This window comes from Piliocolobus tephrosceles, chromosome 16, assembly GCF_002776525.5.
Source record: "Piliocolobus tephrosceles isolate RC106 chromosome 16, ASM277652v3, whole genome shotgun sequence".
Lineage (NCBI taxonomy): Eukaryota > Metazoa > Chordata > Mammalia > Primates > Cercopithecidae > Piliocolobus > Piliocolobus tephrosceles.
The window spans coordinates 26,750,145-26,772,334 of NC_045449.1; the positions used below are offsets into that span (position 1 = coordinate 26,750,145).

The 22,190-nt window shown below is 48.1% G+C and overlaps 1 protein-coding gene across 4 annotated transcripts in view; it reads left to right on the plus strand.

The window, feature by feature from the left end:
• The window catches only part of ADAP2 (ArfGAP with dual PH domains 2), a 37,246-nt gene extending 19,952 nt beyond the window's left edge, over positions 1-17,294 (plus strand). For 2 of the 4 annotated variants that reach the window (XM_023182859.1, XM_023182862.1), the window contains exons 6-11: positions 4,283-4,429; positions 8,277-8,360; positions 12,257-12,319; positions 13,452-13,529; positions 15,222-15,450; positions 16,816-17,294. In XM_023182859.1, the coding sequence (XP_023038627.1) occupies positions 4,283-4,429; positions 8,277-8,360; positions 12,257-12,319; positions 13,452-13,529; positions 15,222-15,450; positions 16,816-16,850 (636 nt within the window). In that variant the 3' untranslated portion in view covers positions 16,851-17,294. The remainder of the gene's footprint in view (positions 1-4,282; positions 4,430-8,276; positions 8,361-12,256; positions 12,320-13,451; positions 13,530-15,221; positions 15,451-16,815) is intronic. The other 2 variants (XM_023182860.1, XM_023182861.1) reach the window with 2 other exon arrangements.
• The last annotated feature ends 4,896 nt before the right edge of the window (positions 17,295-22,190 follow it).

The following is a 22,190-nucleotide window of genomic DNA, read 5'->3' on the forward strand; positions in this document are numbered from 1 at the left end:
GTTTGTCCAACTTTAATTTTTCAGTCAGATTTGTGTGAGCTGCATCAGTTGAGATGTCTGTGGTGTTAGCTATTGTTTGTGCTGTTAATTTTTGCTTCTCTTCAATTAGGGCATGAACAAGATGATTTTTTTCCTTGCAAACTGATGTAGATGGTCTGCTGCTGCAGGCGCCATCTTCCACATCATCTTGTCCCTCCTTAACAAGTTATCCATTTGTAAACTGCTAATTTCTTTGGGGATTTGTCCCCATAAACTTTTCTGAAAGCATCAGTGATTTCACCATTCTTCCATCTAAGCTTCACCATAAATGTTGACGTTTCTTCTTGCTTCAATTTTAGCAGAATTCACATTGCTCTGAGAGGGACTGTTTTCAAGTTGATGTCTTACCCTTCTTAGTGCCTCAAATGAAATCCCATTCAGACATGTTATAACAAGTTAGTATGAGTTTATTTTGGTGCAAAACAATTTGAAATTCATGCATAGTTTTTTCATACTATTTGTTTTCCATGAACTTTTCTAAGTCCCCTTGTATAAGAGTATTATATGATCTCATTTATATGAAATTTTAGAACAGGCAAAACTATACTGATAGAAGACAAGTAAGTGGTTATCTGGTGTTGGAATGGAGGTAGAGATTCTGCGAAGGGGGATGAGTGAACTATTTTGGAGTGATATTTAGGATGATTAATAATGTTTTATATCTTGATTGTTGTGGTGGATACATGGGTATATACATTTGTCAAAAATCAAACTATATTCTTTTCTTTTTCCGAGACGGAGTCTTGCTCTGTCACCAGGCTAGAGTGCAGTGGAACGATCTTGGCTCACTGCGACCTCTGCCTTCCGGATTCAAGGATTCTCCTTCCTCACTAGTAGCTGGGACTACAGGCATGTACCACCACGCCCAGCGAATTTTTGTATTTTTAGTAGAGACAGAGTTTCACCCTGTTGGCCAGGATGGTCTCGATCTCTTAACCTTGTGATTCACCCACCTCAGCCTCCCAAAGTGCTGGGATAACAGGTGTGAGCCACTGTGCCTGGCTCAAACTATACTCTTTCTTTTTTTTTTTTTTTTGAGACAGAGTCTCGCTCTGTCGCCCAGACTGGAGTGCAATGACGTGATCTCGGCTCACTGCAAGCTCCGCCTCCCGGGTTCACGCCATTCTCCTGCCCCAGCCTCCCGAGTGGCTGGGACTACAGGTGCCCGCCACCACGCCCAGCTAATTTTTTGTATTTTTAGTAGAGACGGGGTTTCACCGTGTTAGCCAGGTTGGTCTCGATCTACTGACCTTGTGATCCACCTACCTTGGCCTCCCAAAGTGCTGGGATTCAAACTATACTCTTAATATGAGTACAGTTTATTGTTTCTTTCTTTTTTTTTTTTTTTTTTTGAGACGGAGTCTCGCTGTGTCTCCCAGGCTGGAGTGCAGTGGCCAGATCTCAGCTCACTGCAAGCTCCACCTCCCGGGTTTATGCCATTCTCCTGCCTCAGCCTCCCGAGTAGCTGGGACCACAGGCGCCCACCACCTCGCCCGGCTAGTTTTTTGTATTTTTTAGTAGAGATGGGGTTTCACCGTGTTAGCCAGGATGGTCTCGATCTCCTGACCTCGTGATCCGCCCGTCTCGGCCTCCCAAAGTGCTGGGATTACAGGCTTGAGCCACCGCGCCCGGCCCAGTTTATTGTTTCTAAACTACACCTCAATAAATGTTGATTAAGTGAAAATTAATAATGAGATACAATTCCATACCCATCATATTGGCAAAAATTTTGTAATCTGGTAGTGTCAAGTGTTGGTGAGTAAATGGGGAAAGGGGAACTATTCTATTTCATTGATGGAAGCAAATATTGGTATAATCACTGTTGAACCATTCAGCAGAATAATTTGTCAGTCTCTAGTAAGTGAAGATGTATATAACTGTAATCTAGCAATTCCATTTCTAAGCATACACTGTGACCCACAGATACACTCACATATGTGTACCAGGGCACAAACTGACTGCAACATTACTTATAGCAAAAAATCAGGAACAATCTCAATATATCTATTAACAGAAGATAGATTGATAACTTTTGGTATAGTCATTTATAAGAGAAAACTAGACTGGTGTATCTCAGCATGGGTAGACCTCAAACATACAATGTTGAAAGCAAAAAACAACCTCATTAAAATGGGCAAAAGATGTGTACAGACACTTCTCCCAAGAAGACATACACGTGGCCAACAAGCAAATGAAAAAATGTTCAACATCACTAATTAGAGAAATGTAAGTCAAAACCACACTGAGATACCATCTATACCAGTCAGAATGGCTATTATCAGAAAGTAAAAAAGTAACAGATACTGGTGAGGTTGTGGAGCAAAGGAAATGTTTACACAGTTGTGGCAGGGATGTAAATTAGTTCAGCCACTGTGGAAAGCAGTTTGGAGATTTCTCAAAGAACTTAAAACAGAACTAACATTTGACCCAGCAATCCCATTACTGGGTATATACCCAAAGCAATAGAAATAATTGTACTATAGGCCAGATGCGGTGGCTCACGCCTGTAATCCTAGCAATTTGGGAGGCAGAGGCCAGTGGATCACCTGAGGTCGGGAGTTCGAGATCAGACTGACCAACATGGAGAAACCCTGTCTCTACTAAAAATACAAAATTAGCCAGGCATGGTGGCACATCTCTGTAATCTCAGTGACTTGGGAGGCTGAGGCAGGAGAATTGCTTGAACCTGGGAGGTGGAGGTTGCAGTGAGCCAAGATCACTCCATTGTAGTCCAGCCTGGGCAACAACAGTGAAACTCCATCTCAAAAAAAAAAAAAAGAAGAAAAAGAAAGAAAAGAAAAAAGAGATAATTCTACTATAAAGACACATGTACACATATGCTCATCACAGCACTATTTAAAATAACAAAAACATGGAATCAGCCTAGGTGCCCATCAATGGTGGACTGGATAATGGAAATGTGGTACATAGAATACTACACAACCATAAAAAAGAACGAGATTGGCCAGGCACGGTGGGTCATGCCTGTAATCCCAGCATTTGGGAGGCTGACGCAGGTAGATCACGAGGTCAGGAGTTTGAGACCAGCCTGGTCAACATGGTCAAACCCCATCTCTACTAAAAATACAAAAATTAGCCAGGCGTGGTGGCGCACACCTATAATCCCAGCTACTCAGGAGGCTGAGGCAGGAGAATTGTTAGAATCTGGGAGGTAGAGGTTGCAATGAGCCGAGATTACGCCTTTGCACTTCAACCTGGGCAACAGAGCGAGACTCTATCTCAAAAATAAATAAATAAAAAGAACGAGATTGGTTAGGGGTGATGGCTCACGCCTGTAATCCCAGCACTTTGGGAGGCTGAGGCGGGCAGATCACCTGAGATCAGGAGTTTGAGACCAGCCTGGCTAACATAGTGAAACCCCATTTCTACTAAAAATACAAAAAATTAGCTGGGTGTGGTGGCACGTGTCTGTAATCCCAGCTACTTGGGAGGCTGAGGCAGGAGAATCCCTTGAACCTGGGAGATGGAGGTTACAGCGAGCCAAGATCATGCCACTGCACTCCAGCCTGGGCAACAAGAGTGAAAAAAACAAAGATAAAAACAAAGAAAAGAATGAGATCATGTTCTTTGCAGCAACATGGATTGATCTGGAGAACATTATCTTAAGTAACTAACAAAGGAACAGAAAACCAAATGTTCTAACTTATAAATGGAAGCTAAACATTGAGTACCCATGGACACAAAGAAGGGAACGATAGGCTTGCACAGTGGCTCATACCTATGATTCCAGCACTTTGGTAGGCCAAGGCGGGTGGATCACCTGAGGTCAGGAGTTCATGAGCAGTCTGGCCAACATAGCGAAAACCCGTCTGGGCATGGTGGCAGGCGCCTGCAGTCCAGCGACTCCGGAGACTGAGGCAAGAGAGTGGTTTGAACCTGGGAGGTGGAGGTTGCAGTGAGCTGAGATTGTGCCACTGCACTCTAGCCACCACACCTGGCTAATTTTTGTATTTTTGGTAGAGACAGGGTTTTACCAAGTTGGCCAGGCTGGTCTCGAACTCCTGACCTCGTGATCCGCCTGCCTTGGTCTCCCAAAGTACTGGGATTACAGGTGTGAGCCACCGCGTCCGGCCAGTATCTGTGAATTTTGATATGAGAGCAAGAACATTTAAAACCGATATATTTACAAATTGATGTTTGTTTGCATGAAGGCCTTGGTGAAACTTGAACAAAAGTCACCCTGTGGACTGTCAGCATCTTTCTTTCTCTCTCTCTCTTTCAGGGTAAAAGCCCCAAAGCTGTCATCAGCATTAAGGACTTGAATGCCACCTTCCAGACAGAGAAGATAGGGCACCCCCACGGGATGCAGATCACCTACAGGAGAGATGGCCACATCAGGAACCTGTTTGTGTATCATGAAAGTGGGAAGGTGAGAAGACTGGAGTTGCCACCTCCACCTCCAGCTCGCACCCCAGGACTCGGCAGGTGCAGCTCACCACTTCCCCTGCTCACTGGTGCTGTGCTCAGCTGCCTCTTGAGATTTTCTGCTACCATTTGCCTTAATCTATCGTCACTTCCCAGTCTGAGACAAAGATATGAGGAAAGCAGGGTGAGATCAGGGAGAGGAACCTGGCAAGTACCAGGTGGCAGTGCACCCCAGGACGCTGCTTCTCAACATGTGATCCTGGCCCAACAGCATTGGCATCACCCAGGAGCTTGTTAAAAATAGAGTCTCAAGGCTCAGCATGGTAGCTTTTGCCTGTAATCCCAGAACTTTAGGAGGCCAAGGCAGATGGATCACTTGAACCCAGGAGTTTGAGACCAGCCTCAACTGGTGGGGAGGCGGCTGTAATCCCAGCACTTTGGGAGGCTGAGGTGGGCGGATCATGATGTCAGGAGATTAAGACTATCCTGGCTAACACGGTGAAACCCTGTCTCTACTAAAAATACAAAAAAATTAGCTGAGCATGGGGGCGGGCACCTGTAGTCCCAGCTACTCAGGAGGCTGAGGCAGGAGAATGACATGAACCTGGGAGATGGAGCTTACAGTGAGCTGAGATGGCACCACTGCACTCCAGCCTGGGTGACAGAGCAAGAGTCCGTCTCAAAAAAAAAAAAAAAAAAGAAAAAAGAAAAAGAAACTGCATTTTAACAGGATCCCAGGTGAGTCTTGTCCACATTTAAGTTTGAGAAGCACTATTTTTTTTTCCTTTGGAGACAGAACTCACTCTATTGCCCAGGCTGGAGTACAGCGGCGCGATTTCAACTCACTGCAACCTCCATCTTCAGGGTTCAAGCGATCCTCCTGCCTCAGCCTCCTGAGTAGCTGAGATCACACTCAGCAAAAAATTTTTTTTTTTTCTTGTATTTTTAGTAGACACAGGGTTTCACCATGTTGGCCGGGCTGGTCTTGAATTCCTGACCTCAAGTGATCTGCCCACCTCGGCCTCCCAAAGTGCTGGAATTACAGGCGTGAGCCACTGAGAAGCACTATTTAATAGTCCAGGAAATCAGCCCAGACAGAGATGAGCAGGCCAATATAAGAGGATAAGCTGGGTCAGGTCCTGAGCAGGGTCTCAGGACTAGGCAGGGGACAGAGATGCTAAGTGGGGGTGGATGAAGGTGGGTGCTGACATTTTGTGACCATCTATTAACTCCCCTGGGCACTGCTTTTGGTGATTGCTGTCCATCATTTCTTAATTCTCAAAATAAGCCCCACATTACCGAGTCATGGACATGTTAGTAACTTGCTAGGGGTCACAACCAATGGTGCCTGAGCCCTGCACCCACTTTACCCGCCATGTGTCTCTGCTATAGGGAGGACCCTTGGCAGCAGGAGCCAGGAACCAGATGCAGGGACTAGACCTTCCCAAGGGGCCCTAGCACCACGGCCCTAGCCCCCTCTCCATGCCAATCACTGCCACAAGGACTTTTACTGAGGCACCCAAGGTCTCTGGCACTTAGGATACCCAACTCCCTCCTATCTGCCCAGTATGGTGCATCTGACAACCTGGGTCTGGCCGTTCTTCTCTTTTGCTTGATGCCCCAGCCTGTCTGTTAGATGGGCATAAATGAGGACTCCAGATTCCTGTCTGCAGGAGTCAGGGGGTGATTTAAAAACTAAGTGGACAGGCATAAGGGGTGGGGAGGGGGCTGTGGCAAACAGGAAAACCTGCATGGAGGATTGAAACAAACAAAACTTCAGGAGCCAAACAAACAGGTATGCAGGTTGGACTTGGCACCAGGATCACCAGATTGTGACCAAAGAGACCTTCCAATGTGAAGGCCTAGGCATGTCTTTTCTGGGCTGGCCCCATTCCCTTAGTGCCTGAGACCTAAGAAGGTTCTTTTTTTTTTTTGAGAAGGAGTCTTGCTCTGTCGCCCAGACTGGAGTGCAGTGGCACAATCTCAGCTCACTGCAACCTCTGCCTCCCGGGTTCAAGCAATTCTCCAGCCTCAGCCTCTCGAGTAGCTGGGATTATAGGCATGCACCACCATACCTGGCTAATTTTGTATTTTTAGTAGAGATGGGGTTTCACCATGTTGGTCAGGCTGGTCTCAAACTCCTGACCTCAGGTGATCCACCAGCCTCAGCCGCCCAGACTGCTGGGATTACAGGCATGAGTCACCGCACCTGGCCAGAGGGTCCTTAATGAACCCCGGGACAAGAGAGCACAGACCCCTGGAATCCTAGGCCTGTGTGCTTCACCTATGAGAGAGAAAGGGAAATGGTTTCATTCCTTTGAAACCATATTCAAATGACTTTCTCAATCATCATATTATATCAAAGTCACAAACTACCACTATTTGAACAAGCCTTTTAGTCTTCCAATTCCAAATTCCTGGGAGAAGGAATCTGATAAGCCCAGTCCAGCCTCTGTATTGGTCCAGGCCTGGTCCAGTTGCTGTGGTTAAGCAGGGGCGGGATCACAGCAGTAAATGGGGCTGCACCTGGGGTTGGGTGAAGATAGGTGGGGTAGTTCTCGCAGAAGCAGAGCTTAGGCTGAGCAAGCACCGAAAATCTATCTATTACAATATCAAAACTAACCTGTGGGAGAAGTAGAATGTTTTACGTAAAAAGTGTGTGTGGGATGGAGCGGGCTAAGCAGAATGTCCCAAGAGGAAGGAACAGTAGGTGTTGTGAGAATTGCAAATAGTTTTGCATGGAAGGAGCTCAGACAGCAGTCATAGTAAAGAACTTAAGACATTTTTTTTTTTTTTTTCTGAGGGTAGTAGACAGGACTCCAAGTCAGACTGATTAGATTTGTAATTAGAAAATCATTCTGGCTGCAGGCCGGGCACGGTGGCTCATGCCTGTAATCCCAGCACTTTGGGAGGCCGAGGCAGGAGGATCACGAGGTCAGGAGATTGAGACCATCCTGGCCAATATGGTGAAACCCTGTCTCTACTAAAAATACAAAAATTAGCTAGACATGGTGGCAGGTGCCTGCAGTCCCAGCTACTCAGGAGGCTGAGGCAGGAGAATGGCGTGAACCTGGGAGGTGGAGGTCACAGTGAGCTGGGATCATGCCACTGCACTCCAGCCTGGGCAACAGAGCGAGACTCCATCTAAAAAAAAAAAAAAAATCACTCTGGTTGCAATGAGAGGGTCAATCGGAGAGCAGCCGATCAAGGCCAGCTAGATATGTGTCTAGGTGGGAGATGAAGGTGGCCCAGGCTGCTGAGGGACATGTTCTCTCAGAGTGACAGCAGAAGGGACCAAGCCAGCTTTGGCCTAAGTTGCCATGAGCATCCTCATCAGCGGAGCATCCCCAGGCACACCTGCTCCCCACCCAAATGCCAATCTTTGACATCTGAGGACAACGATTTCCTAGAACCTTGCTTCTTAGAGTGTATTCCACTGACTAGCAGCATCTTATCACCTGAGAGCGTGTTAGGAATGCAGAGTCTTGGGCCCCATTCCAAACCTACTGCATATGCCTCTGCATTTTAACAAGAGCCTCAGGAGATTTTGTATGCATTAGAAGGTGAAAAGCACTGTCTGAGGCCATTGCAGAACTCCTGTGCAGTTCACCCGATCCTTTTCCGGGGCTCTGGGGTTATCCCTGTCAGAGGCTTCCTGTTTGCTCAGGTTAGCCCACAAGGCTCTGACACAGTCCTCCCTGGATGCCCCTGAGCTGAGCTGTGGGGTGTGTGCAGGCGCTGAATACATGCGCCCCACATGCAATGCCCAGCTAGCTTCCCTCCACCAGATGCAGCCTCCCACCCACCCCATCTCACTGCTGTGTGTGTGTCCTATGCACTTCTCTCGGCAGGAGATAGTGGACTGGTTCAATGCCCTGCGTGCAGCCCGTCTGCAGTATCTAAAAATGGCTTTTCCTGAACTCCCGGAGTCTGAGGTGAGCTAAATGTGGACCCCAATTTCTGAATCTCCTCTCGGCCATCTCCTTCTTTCCCTGTCTGTTGACCTCGAAGACACTCAGAAGCCAGACTAGGACTGGGCATGGTGGCTCACGCCTGTAATCCCAGCACTTTGGGAGGCCGAGGCGGGAGGATCACGAGGTCAGGAGATCGAGACCATCCTGGCTAGCATGGTGAAACCTCGTCTCTACTAAAAATACAAAAAAATTGGCTGGATGTGGTGGCGGGCACCTGTAATTCCAGCTACTTGGGAGGTGGAGGCAGGAGAATGGCATGAACCTGGGAGGTGGAGCTTGCAGTGAGCCGAGATGGCACCACTACACTCCAGCCTGGGTGACAGAGCAAGACTCCGTCTCAAAAAAAAAAAAAAAAAAAGAAACCAAAGAAGCCAGACTAGGTTTGTTTGCAGGCAAGACCTCGAGGTTGAGGGCTGGGTAGCTCAGAGGGAAACCCAAGGCATTCTCCAAGGGAGCCTGGGGGGTTACAGCCTCACATATGACAAGGCAGCCTCCCAAAAGCAGGTCAGTTTCTCCCCTTCAGAGGAGTGTCAAGGGGCTCAGCATTTGGTCATCTCTTTCTGACCCCTTCTCCCTCTAAAATGTACAAATGATCCCTAACATACTGCTTACAGAGTGCTGTGAGCCTGTTTTGTCTTGTGAAATGGCAGCCGGGCAGGGGTGATTATTTCCATTTCACTGATGTGATATACAGTCCCAGGAAGGGCAGGTGAATAACCAAAGGTGCGCTTCCCCTTCTAATATCCCCGCTTTGCTCTGTGATGCTCTGGGCTTGGGAAAGCCTGGGATCCTCCCCATTACAATTGTAACAGGAGCAGATATGCCCTTCGTGGCCAACATGATGGGGAGCCAAGAACTTCATTTTGATTGTCTCCAGACTTCTGGGGCCTTCATTTCCCTATTTCAGGCTGGGCCAGGGAGGCCCGCATGGTGTGGGGCAGAGGATGCTGCCTTGAGCCAGGAAGCCTGGGCTCTCAGGGATGCTCTATTGCTCACTTTCTATGTGACCCCTGCAGGTCCTGGCACCTCTCTGAGCTTCTGTTTCCATATTGGTAAGATGGCAGTTAGTCCAGGTCATCTTCAGGGTCCCTTCCGGCTCTGAGATTGTATACTCTGGTCCTCTTCAAGAGGCTCCCCTCTAAGAGGATTTTGTAAGTGATGGGGGTGGAAAACCATTTTAATGCTGGGATTTTCTTAATCACAACCATTAGAGCTTCCTTTTTATTTTTGAGACGGAGTCTCACTCTTTCGCCCAGGCTGAAGTGCAGTGGCGCAATCTCCACTCACTGCAAGCTCCCCTGCCTCCCGGGTTCATGCCATTCTCCTGCCTCAGCCTCCCTAGAAGCTGGGACTACAGGCACCCACCACCACGCCCGGCTAATTTTTTTGTATTTTTAGTAGAGACGGGGTTTCACCGTGTTCGCCAGGGTGGTCTCGATCCCCTGACCTCGTGATCCACCCGCCTTGGCCTCCCAAAGTGCTGGGATTACAGGCTTGAGTCACCGCGCCCGGCCTAGAGCTTCCTTGAAAGCCTAAATGCTCCTTAATTCCAAGGTTTGTAGGGAGCCAGTTGTCTGGAATAGGGTCCCCTCCAGGCCCAAGGATGTGCTGAGGTGGCAGCTGTCTGGGAGCAATTCCAGTAAGGCCCGAGTCACAGCCCTTGAGTCAGTCTGCTGAGTTTGCACCCAGAACTGGTTAATGCTGGCTCCCATGGGCGGGGAGTGGAGGGTGCTGACTGCTGACTATGAGGAGGGAGGACAAAATGCAGATGCTCAGCCTTATTTAATCTGGGCAAGTTGCCCATCTTTGCTGACATGTGTAAAGGAAATTGCTCTTCGGTCAACATCCTCAATGTTCCCCTGCCTCTCTCATCCACTGTCAGTACCCGATATCCATCCCGTGTCTTTCTTCCCATTTAATGTCTGTGTATGGTGTGAGGTTCTGAGCAATCACCAGGCCTGGCTCAAGCTTTAGGGTCCACATGTTGGAAACCCAGGGTATCCCAGTGGGGTCTGTGGTCCTGTAATAAGTGCATATGGTCTTTTGGACTTCAGAGAAAGTAGGTATTGTTGCCATGGTGACAGATAATCCAGGCCCAGAGAGGTGAGGTGACTTGCCTAGGTGATAGTAGCTACTTTCTAGGGCTGTTGTGAGACTCCAGCGAGCCAAGGCATCTGAAGTACAGGAAGCAGTGCTCCAGCCATGTGATTTTCCTTTTTCTCCCAATGGTTTCCCTAGGCCTCTGCTTGCTCTGTGCTGACTCAAATTCAGAATATTGAGCAGTTCGGGACTCCATCTGTTTTCTCCAAATGGAAGAATTAAAGCGTAGTGAATGTATTTTAGGAGGAGGGGAGTAGTACAGTTTATATTTTCTTTCTTACATTTAAAAAAATTTTTTGTTTTTTGTAGAGATGATATCTCACTTATGTTGCCCGGGCTGGTCTCGAACTTCTGGCCTCAAGCAATTCTCCTACCTCGGCCTCCCAAAGTGCTAGGACTACAGGTGTGAGCCACTGCATCTGACCTATATTTTCATTTTTGGCTCACAACTTTCCCCCTTTTAAACTTCCCGTAGCTGTTCCTCAGACCTCACTTCCCCTGTGCCTCTACCCTGGGCCCTGGAGCTCTGGAGAAGCCTCTCTGTTCTTTGAAGCCTGGACTGTCATTTGAAGCTCTAGACTTTCCAGGTTGATGCCTGGGAGCATAGGAGGGCATCATCAACCCCTGGAAACATCTCTGAGTATAGGCTGAGAGGCTGGAAGGGGTTCTGGGGATCACATGATCCAGGTTGTTTATCACACAGGGGAGACATAAGGCCTCATGAGACAGAAGGTCTTACAAAGGTAATGCAACTGGTGGAGGCCAGAACTGGAGTTAGAACCAGGTCTCCCGACTTCTGCTTCAGAACTTTCTCTGTCCACTCTGGCATCATTTTCTTTTCTTTCTTTATTTTTTTGTTTTTTGAGACGGAGTCTCCCTCTGTCACCCAGACTGGAGTGCAGTGGCACTATCTCAGCTCACTGCAACCTCTGCCTCCCAGGTTCAAGGGATTCTTTTGCCTCAGCCTACTGAGTAGCTGGGATAACAAGTGCGTGCCACCGTGCCCAGCTAATTTTTGTATTTATAGTAGAGATGGGGTTTCACCACGTTGGCCAGGCTAGTCTCAAACTCCTGGCCACAAGTGATCCACCTGCCTTGGCCTCCCAAAGTGCTGGGATTACAGACATGAGCCACCACGCCCAGCCTCTGGCGTCATTTTCTTGTTGCTCTGTGTCAGAACTCTGACCAATGACCATGCCTTTCCCAAGGTCCTGCTCAGAGGGCCCTGGCATGTTTACACTTCAGCACCCTAGTGTAGTGGTAGGAGTACAGTCTAGTGTCATCGGCCCTGGGCATGAATCTCAGCTCTTCGCGCTACCAGTGATGTGACTTTAGGAAAATCCCCAGCCCCTTCTCTGTGGCCTGGTTTTTCAGATGTGTAATGACGCTGGTGATACCCACCTCGCAGGGTGATTAAGAATTGCAACCAGAGCCTGACGCAAAGTGGACCCTCAGAACATGTTCCCTGACACCAAGAGGGTCTCTTCAGAGCCTTGCCTATGTCCATACCCTGGGGTTACTGAAGGAGTCCTTAAACCAAAACTTGGCCGTGCCACTAAGTTCTGCAAACATCTGGGGTACTGTCGACTGGCTCTGTGAAATATTAATATTATATCCATTGCACTTTCCAAATATAATACCATGAGCCATGAGCATACATCCTTCCCCATTTCAAACTTCCCCTTTGTCGGGAGCCAGGCGGGAAGCTGGAGCTTTGGGGTGTGAGTTGGGGGTCAGTGTCTGTCTCTCTTCCACAGCTCGTGCCATTCCTCACCAGGAACTACCTCAAACAAGGCTTCATGGAAAAGACTGGGCCAAAGGTACCTTCTACCACTCCCTGGGGGACTTATGTGGTTTAATGTATACAAAAGGTTTAATGTGTTTATGGGATGACTGTTAAGAGAACAGTGAAAGGTGTTAGGCCAAGCTTGTCCAACCAACAGCCCATGGGCCGCATGCTGCCCAGGACAGCTTGGAATGAGGCCCAACACAACTTTCTTTTTTTAATTTTTTTGAGACAGAGTCTTGCACTGTCACCCAGGCGGAGTGCAGTGGTGTGATCTTGGCTCACTGCAACCTCCACCTCCCGGATTCCAGCGATTCTCCTGCCTCAGACTCCTGAGTAGCTGGGATTACAGGTGCCCGCCGCCATGACTGGCTAATTTTTGTAATTTTAGTAGAGACGGGGTTTCACCATGTTGGCCAGGCTGGTCTCGAACTCCCGACCTCAAGCGATCTGCCCACCTCAGACTCCCAAAGTGCTGGGATTACAGGCATGAGTCACCATGCCCAGCCAAATTCGTGAACTTTCTTAAAACATTATGAGATATTTTTGCGATTTTGTTTTTTAAGCTCATCAGCTGTCATTAGTTTAGTGTATTTTATGTGTGGCCCAAGACAATTCTTACAGTGTGGCCCAGGGAAGGCAAAAGATTGGATACCCTTGTGTTAGGCAGTCGTGAAAGCAAGCCTTGGGCAGGTGGAAAAAGTAGTCAAAGGGTTGTTTTCAGAGAGGCACAGCCCCTCCGCGTGCTTCTTGTTGCCGGGCTTTCTCTCCCTGACCTAGGTTAGAATTTGGCCAAGGCCAGCACTTTCAGCCTTGCCAAGCAGTAACCACTTCTGATTTTCCCCAACTTCCTTTTTCTCTGGCTTCTTTGTCCACCGCCTGAGAAAGAGGAAAGTGCCTCTTCCAAGTCAAGGCAGCACCTGGAGGCAGCAGGGTGAAGCTGGTAGAGGGTATGATGGGGTTAGAAGGGTAATGGGCAGAACCTTCAATGCCTGAGGGCTCCTGTCCAGGCCCCAGGGAGAAGGACTAGGATGTCTGACTGAGGAGGCTGGGCTGGAGAACCAGTGGGACTGGCCAGCTCCCTTGGTTTGGCCTGGGCTGGCCCCTGATCTCTATCCTCAGAAACCGACTTGGTCATCCATGGTAAGAGGTTCCCTCTTTTGCAGCAGAGAGAACCTTTCAAGAAAAGGTGGTTCGCCCTGGATTGCCATGAGCGGAGGCTGCTCTATTACAAGAACCCACTGGTAAGAGCCACTCCTGCTCCCTCCCCAGGGCTTCCTCAGACAGAACTGGGTAGTGCTTGTCTGAAACTATGTGAAAGCTATGGATAAACACATCTCCCAGAGCCCCAGAGCTAGAGAAACCCTGAGAGGAAAACCTCTACCCCTTGTTTTTGTTGCTCTTGAAGCTTGTGGCATGAAGCTTCTTTCTCCTTGCTTTCAGGAAGTCCATTATGAGTATCCAAAATGCTGTCCGTGGTAGTTAAATAAGGTGTATTTCTTCCTCTAGTCTCCAGGGCTCACTTCTAACCAAGAGGCCGTGATGTGTAGTGGTTAGGAGTGTGGTGGACTCTAGAACCCGGCTGTCTGGGTTCTGGTCTCAGCCCTGCTACTTGTAGTAGTGTTGCCTTGAGCTGAGTACTTAGCTCTCTGTGCCTTAGTTTCCTCCTCTGAAAAACAGGCTTAATAAGAATGTCTTCCCCAGAGGTTGCCATGATGGTTATTTAAGTTACTATAAAGCATTGTAATTCCTGATGCTGATTTTAATAGGTTCTCCATAAATGTTAGGTATCATTTATTAATTTTTTTAGAGACAGAGTCTCTGTCTGTCACCCAGGCTGGAATGCAGTGGCACAATCACAGCTCATTGCAACCTTGAACTTCTGGGCCCAAGTTATCTTCCTGCCTCAGCCTCCCGAGTAGCTCAGAATACAGGCATGCACCACCATGCCCAGCTAATTAAAAAAAAAAAAAAAAAAAAAAAGTAGGGCTGGGTGCTCTGACTCTTGCCTGTAATCCTAGCACTTTGGGAGGCTGAGGCAGGAGGATCACTTGAGCCCAGAAGTTCGACACCAGCCTGCGCAACATAATGAGATCCCATCTCTACAAGAAACTTAAGGCCGGGCATGGTGGCTCACGTCTGTAAACCCAGCACTTTGGGAGGCCGAGGCGGGCGGATCACGAGGTCAGGAGTTCAAGACCAGCCTGACCAACATGGTGAAACCCCATCTCTACTGAAAATACAAAAATTAGTCAGACACGGTGGTGCGTGCCTGTAATCCCAGTTACTCAGGAGGCTGAGGCAGGAGAATCACTTGAACCTGGAGGCAGAGGGTGCAGTGAGCCAAGATCACGCCATTGTATTCCAGCCTGGGTGCAGAGTGAGACTCTGTCTCAAAAAAAAAAAAAAAAAGAAAAAGAAAAGAATCTTAAAAATTAGCCAGGTGTGGTGGTGCATGCCTGTAGTCCTAGCTGCTTGGGAGGCTGAGGTGGGAGGATCGCCCGAGCCTGGGAGGTTGAGGCTGGGATGAGCCATGATTGTGCCACTGCACTTCCAGCCTGGGTGACAGAGTGAGACCCTGTCTCCAAAAACAATTCATAATAATAATTAATTAATTTTTTTTGCAGAGAAGGGGTCTCACTATGTTGCCCAGGTTTGTCTCATATTCCTGGCCTCAAACAATCCTCTGCCTTGGCTTCCCAAAGTGCTAGGATTACAGGCATGAACTACCAGGCCCACCCTCAGTATCTTTTCAACAGATGATGTGTATGATTTATTTTAGGGTTTTGATCTTTCAAATTCTGGGTCCCACTCAGCAGAAATCCCAACAGGGACCTCATACCCCCTTCCCAAAACAGAGCTTGGAGGCTGTCAGGGCTGCAGGGCCCCTCTGCCCTGGGGGCACCCTCTGATGACCCTGTACCCTCCATTTTCAGGATGCCTTTGAGCAGGGCCAGGTTTTTCTTGGGAACAAGGAGCAGGGATATGAAGTCTATGAAGACCTGCCCAAGGGCATCCGAGGAAATCGCTGGAAAGCCGGACTCACCATTGTCACCCCAGAGCGGAGATATGTCCTCACTTGCCCCAACGAGAAGGAGCAGCAGGAATGGCTGGAAAGTTTGCGGGGTGTCCTGTCCAGCCCCTTGACGCTCCTCAACCGCCTTAGTAAGAAGCAGGAACTGAAGGGTGTTCTTTTGGCCAAGGGCAGAGGGCAGAAAGGTGCTTTTTCACTTAGGTTCAGCTGTGATGCCACAAAAGATTCCTGATTCCTGACTATGCTCTTTTCACTGTCTTCTCTTCCTGAGAAAGAAAAGCACAGACATGCCATTATTGCCAAACAGTCTACTCTGTCCACCCTGGGTTCCCGTAACAGAGCCCTTCCCCAGGAGCTTTTAGAGGAGTTTGGCCCTGGCAGAACCCCTGGGTGCCGTCTGTACCCCTCGCGGTGTGGGGGCTGAGCAACTTCTCTTTCCCCCCACCCTCCTCTATGCTGATCCTTTTTCTCGTGAGAAAACCCTGGCCTGTTATTATTAGCTAAGGTCACACCCGCTGGGCAGCTCCTGGGATTTTTGGATTCCTCCCCACTCCAGAGGGAAGGCTATTTCTAGTGGCTTCTTTTCTCTGAGTCCTCCCTTCTGTCTGCCTCTCTCCTGCTCCTCTTTACCAGTAGGCCTTCCTCAGTGCTGACAGCCCTGTGAAAAAGGAGGAGACATGCCGAGCTCCGGCAGGAAACTGCTGGCCCAGGGCCTGGCTTCTGGGTCACAAAGGAGAATTTCTGTGTTTGGAAAAGTACAGACTGAGCAGGTGACCCCCACACAGCCCCTTGGGGGAAACACTTGTGCCCTTTGAGTCTGACCGATATAAACACAGACTCTCTTGACTGTCCCACAAAGGCCAAAGCCAGAGAACCTCAGAAAGGGACTTGCAAATTGTGAGTGAGGCATATCAGCTGGTGCTTTCTTTTCTCTGTGGGCTGCCATTTATGAGTCTCTTGGTGTTTCTCTGTCTCTGTCCCTCCACTTTTCTCTCCTTTGCTGGTGTGTGCATCCCCTCTGATGCCCTGGCCCTTACTCTTTCATTCTGTTTTTTATTCAGAGGCTCCCTCTGTCTTTGTGTTATTTTTTTTTAATTATCTTTTTTTGAGACGGGATCTTGCACTGTCACCCAGGCTGAAGTGCAGTGGTGCAATCTCAGCTCACTGCAATCTCCGCTTCCTGGGCTCAGGCAATCCTCTCACCTCAGCCTCCCAAGTAGCTGGGACTACAGGCTCGTGACACCACGTCCAGCTAATTAATTTTGTATTTTTGGTAGAGACAGAGTTTCACCATGTTGCCCAGGCTGGTCTCGAACTCCTGAGCTCAAGTGATCCACCTGCCTCGGCCTCCCAAAGTGCTGGGATTACAGGCGTGAGCCACTGCGCCCGGCCATGGCTCCCTCTCTCTTTGTATACCTGTCCCTTTGCTGTCCCTCTCCTCCACAGAACAGCATTGGCATGGCCACCTCCCTCAGCCCTCTTCATTTCCCTTGTAGCTGCATCAACAGAGAGTGGCCGCAGCAGCAGGTGACCCATTAACTGAGGAACTGGCTGCCACTGAACACCTGGAGCGCCTTGCGGGAAGGAGAAGTTCGCACCTCGACCCTGGCTGCCCGCCATCAGTGCCCCACAGTCAGCAGCCATCCCTGACAGTGAACTCTGCCAGGACTGAAGCTGTGGCTTTATCCATCAGCTCCCTGAGCCTTCCCCACAATCCACCCCAGGGATCTGAGGATCTGGTACATAGATGAACATCTATCCCCTCCTCCCCGATACACACCCAGGCTTGAAATGCCCTATAGGCCCAGAACTTTCTCACATCTGAAATGGAGGCATTGCATTGAAAAGGCACCCACAGCATCATCCAAGTGGCATCTTGTTAAAAAAAAAAAGTTTAATCTGAATCTAACCATGAGGAAATAATCAGACAAATCCACATTAGGGGCATTCTGCTAAACATCTGACCCAGACTCTTCAGAAATGAAGCGTGAAAGATAAAGTACTCAATGGCTAGGTGCAGTGGCTCACACCTGCAATCCCAGCACTTTGGGAGGCCGAGTTGGACGGATCGTGAGGTCAGGAGATCAAGACCATCCTGGCCAACATGGTGAAACTCCATCTCTACTGAAAATACAAAAATTAGCTGGATGTGGTGGTGCACTCCTGTAGTCCCAGCTACTTGGGAGGCTGAGGCAGGAGAATCGTTTGAATCCGGGGGTGGAGGTTGCAGTGAGCCAAGATTGCACCACTGCACTCCAGCCTGGTAACAGAGCAAGACTCCATCTCAAAAAAAAAAAAAAAAAAAAAAGAAAGTAGTCAATATTGTGAAAGATAAAGTAGTCTGAGAACTGTTCTATATTAAAGGAGATTAGGCCAGGTGCAGTGACTCCAGGTGCAGTGACTCAAGCCTGTAATCCCAGCATTTTGGGAGGCGTAGGTGGGCGAATCACTTGAGGTCAGGAGTTCGAGACCAGCCTGGCCAACATGGTGAAACCCTGTCTCTACTAAAAATACAAAAATTAGCTGGGCTTGGTGGTGCATGCCTGTAATCCCAGCTACTCAGGAGGCTGAGGCAGGAGAATCATTTGAGCTTAGGAGGCCAAGGTTGCAGTGAGCCAAGATCATGCCACTGCACTTTTTTTGAGACTGTGCCTCAAAAAAAGAAAAAAAGGAGACTAAGATATGGCAACCAAAAGCAATTCATGGTTCTTGATTGGTCCCGGAAAAAAAAAAATAGCTGAAAAGGACATAATTGAGATAACTGGGAAATTTGAATATGAATGTGTATATTAATAGTATTGTAATGTTGTGATAATTGCGCTGTATTTGTATAGGAGAATGTTCTTTTTCTTAGGAGATACACACTGAAATATTTAGGGATAAAATGTGAATGCAATTGATTCTTTTTTTTGTTTGTTTGTTTTGAGATGGAGTCTTGCTCTTTCGCCCAGGCGGGAGTACAATGATGCGATCTCGGCTCACTGCAACCTCTGCCTCCCAGTTTTGAGCCATCCTCGTCCCTCAGCCTTCCGAGTAGCTGGGACTACAGGCACATGCCACCACGCCTGGTTAATTTTTGTATTTTTAGTAGAGACCAGGTTTCATCATGTTGTCCAGGCTGGTCTCAAACTCCTGACCTCAAGTGATCCACCCGCCTCGGCCTCCCAAAGTGCTGGGATTACAGGTGTGAGCCACCGTGCCTGGTCTACAATTAATTTTTAAATGGTTCAGCAAAAAATAAGTATATGTGTGTATGTATATATATATAGTGTGTGTGTGTGTGTGTGTGTAGAGAGAGAGAAAAAAGAAGCAGAGAGAGAGAGAACCACTGTGCAAAATGTTAGCAACTGATGAATCCATTTGAAGTATAGATGGGCATTTATTGTCCTATTCATGCAATTTTGTATAGATTTGAAAGTTTTCAAATTAAAAAGTTGGGGGGAAATGGCCGGGTGTGGAGGTTCATTCCTGTAATCCCAGCACTTTGGGAGGCCGAGGCGGGTGGATTACTTGAGGACAGGAGTTCCAGACCAGCCTGGCCAATATGGTGAAACCCCATCTCCACTAAAAAAATACAAAAATTAGCCAGGCATGGTGGCACGCACCTGTAGTCCCAGGTACTCGGGAGGCTGAGGCAGGAGAATTGCTTTAACTGAGGAGACGGAGGTTGTGGTGAGTCAAGATCACGCCACTTCACTCCAGCCTAGGTGACAGAACTAGACTCCATCTGAAAAAAAAAAAAAAAGTGAACCGTGATTGTGCCACTGCACTCCAACCTAAGTGACAGCACAAGACCCTGTCTCAAAACCAAAAACAAAAAACTGAAGAGATACAGTGCTATTGGATACAGGGCAGAGAGGGATCCAGCCCAGGCTCTGAGTGCGGCCCTGCAACCAACTCGAAGCCACTGGAATATTCACTTCCCACCTCTGTGCCTTGATTTTTCTATTTAAAATGAAGTTACACTAACTATTGAAATTAAAAGTAATAACAAGTATTTCTGACTACCTCTCAGGTGCCAGGCTCTGTGCCAGGCCCTGTGAATAGGCAAGAGATGACATGGTCCCTGCTGTGACAGACCGCAGAGCGCTGGGGAGGCAGCCTCTTAACAGGCAGCACAGTGAAGTGAGTGTTCAGAAAGGGGAAGAGCAAGCTGCTGTGGGGCTGTGTGGTGATGGGGCTTAGCCTAGTTCGCGGGAGAGGGAAGCCTCCTTCCTCTCCTGAAAGTGACATGTAAGTGGAAACCTTCGAGCTGTTTATAGAGGTTAGTCTAAAGGAAGAGGGTGAGGAAGCACTCTAAGCAGAGGAAATGAAATGCTCAAAGGTCCCAAGATGGAAAAAAGCAACTGAATGAGGCCGGGTGCAGTGGCTCACACCTGTAATCTCAGCACTTTGGGAGGCCAAGGCAGGCGGATCATGAGGTCAGAAGTTCAAGACCAGCCTGACCAACATGGTGAAACCCCGTTTCTACTAAAAACACAAAAATTAGCTGGGCATGGTGGTGGGTGCCTATAATCCCAGCTACTCAGGAGGCTGAGGCAGGAGAATCGCTTGAATGTGGGAGGTGGAGGTTGCAGTGAGCCGAGATTGTGCCATGGCACTTCAGCCTGGGTGACAGAGTGAGACTCCATATCAAAAAAAAAAAAAAAAAAAAAAGGAACGGAATGAAATCTCAAACGGCTGAAATGTTAGAGAAACAGAGTGCCAAGGCCCCTGTGCTGTGACTTGTTGTTCCTTTCCTCTGTCTTCAAGCAACACGCAGAAATACACTGGATGTTCTCTCTTCGCTTCAGTGGAGACCCAAGGAGCTGGGAGGGTCTCTAAGAGACTCTCTGTGGCTGGGTGTGATGGTTTATGCCCATAATCCCAGCCCTTTGGGAGGCTGAGGCAAGTGGATTGAGACCCAGCGTTCGAGAGCAGCCTGGGCAACATAGTGAGATCCCATCTCTACAAAGAAAAAAAAATTAGCTGGACGTGGTAGTGCATGCCTGTAATCCCAGCTACTCAGGACACTGATGTAAGAGGATCACTTGAGCCAGGGAGGTCATGGCTACAGTGACCCCTGATTGCACCACTGCACTCAGCCTGGGTGACAGAGTGAGACCCTGTGTCAAATAAATAAATAAATAAATATGCATTTTATGAGACTTCCCTTTGGATCCCCCAATCAAAGGATAAGCAATGCATCAGCCTGTGTCCTTCCTGAAGCTTCTCGACTGCCCAGATAGGGAGGTGAGTCCTCTCTATCTCCTCTGGCTCTGGAAGCACCTTGAAAATGTGCATTTTCAAGGACACTTGCTGGGTTGTGCATTAAGGGCCAGTTTACTTGCCTTCCTCTTTCACCACCTGTAAACTCTGTTGGGCGTACTCTGCTAAGTTCTGGGGATGAGGAAATTAATAAAGGCACGGTCCTGCCCTCGAGGAACTTATGGTCTAGAGGAGAAGAATGAGAGGTATACAGGCAGTAACAAAGCTACTTGAAGCAGCAAACTGGGATTCTAAGGGTGGGAAAGAACAGACACAAGAGATAAAGTCCCAGTGAAATGGAGTGCTTAGTTTTGGATGATTTCTTCCTCAAGGAAGAGTATACTTCTATACTCTTATATTAAATCCCTTTTTCCCTTTTTGGCTTGTTAGTGCAAGGAAGTTTCTATTACTTGAATCAGTCCCGACAGATAAAAGTTCTGTAAAAGAGATGATGCCTCTGCTGAATCCTGAAGAATGAGTAGAAGATACTTAGGTTGGGGTGGGAGGAGGCAGAGAAAGAAGCATGTGTAAAGGCTCAGAGATATCAGGTATGCACGGGCCTGTAGTCTCAGCTACTGGGGAGGGTGAGGTGGGAGGATCATTTGAGTCCAGGAGCTCTGGGCTTTAGTGCACTATGCTAATTGGGTGTCCACACCAAATTCTGCATCAATATGGTGACCTCCAGGGAGTGAGGAACCACCAGTTTGCCTAAGGAGGGGTGAACTGGCCCAGATCAGAAATGAAGCACTTCCATGCTGATCAGTAGAGGGATCATGCCTGTGAATAGCCATTGCACTGCAGCCTGGGCAACAAGAGTGAAACTCTGTCTCAAAAAAAAAAAAAAAAAGTAGCCAGGCACGAGCACTGTAGTGCAATGCCTGTAATCTCAGCTACTCAGGAGGCAGAGGTGGGAGGCTTGCTTGGGCCTGGCGGGTTGCCTGGGTGACAGAGTGAGACTCTGTCAAAAAAAAAAATAAAGAAAGAAAAAGAAAACAAAATTTGAAACACACTTCACTTGTATTAGGGTTCTCCAGAGAAATAGAACCAATGAGAGAGAGAGAGCGCGCGAGAAAGAGACAGAGAGCTATAGAAAGAAATTTATCATGAAGCATTGGCTCGGGTGAAGCTGGAGGCCCCGGAAAACTGGTGGTGTAGTTTCAGTCCAAGCCTGAACCAGGAGTGCTAATGTCTAAAGTAGTCTTTAGACATGGATGTCGTAGCTCAAGCAGAAGGAATGAATTCACGCTTCTCCACCATTTTAACTTATTTGGACCTTCAGTGGATTAGATGATGCCCACCCACATTGGTGGGGGCAATCTTCTTCAGTCTACCAATTCAAATGCCAATCTCTTCCAGAAAGCCCTCCCAGATACACCCAGAAATAATGGGTTATATAGGCATCCCTCAGCCCAGTCAAGCTGACACAAAAATTAACCATTACAATTCTCAAGAGAAAAATAAATGAATAGAGAAGGATTCTAAGATATTTCAGATGTTAGAATTAATGGGGTTTTACCATGTTTGCTAGGCTGGTCTTGAACTCCTGACCTCGAGAGATCCACTTGCCTTGGCCTCCCAAAGTTCCGGGATTACAGGCATGAGCCACCACATCTGGCTGGTACTG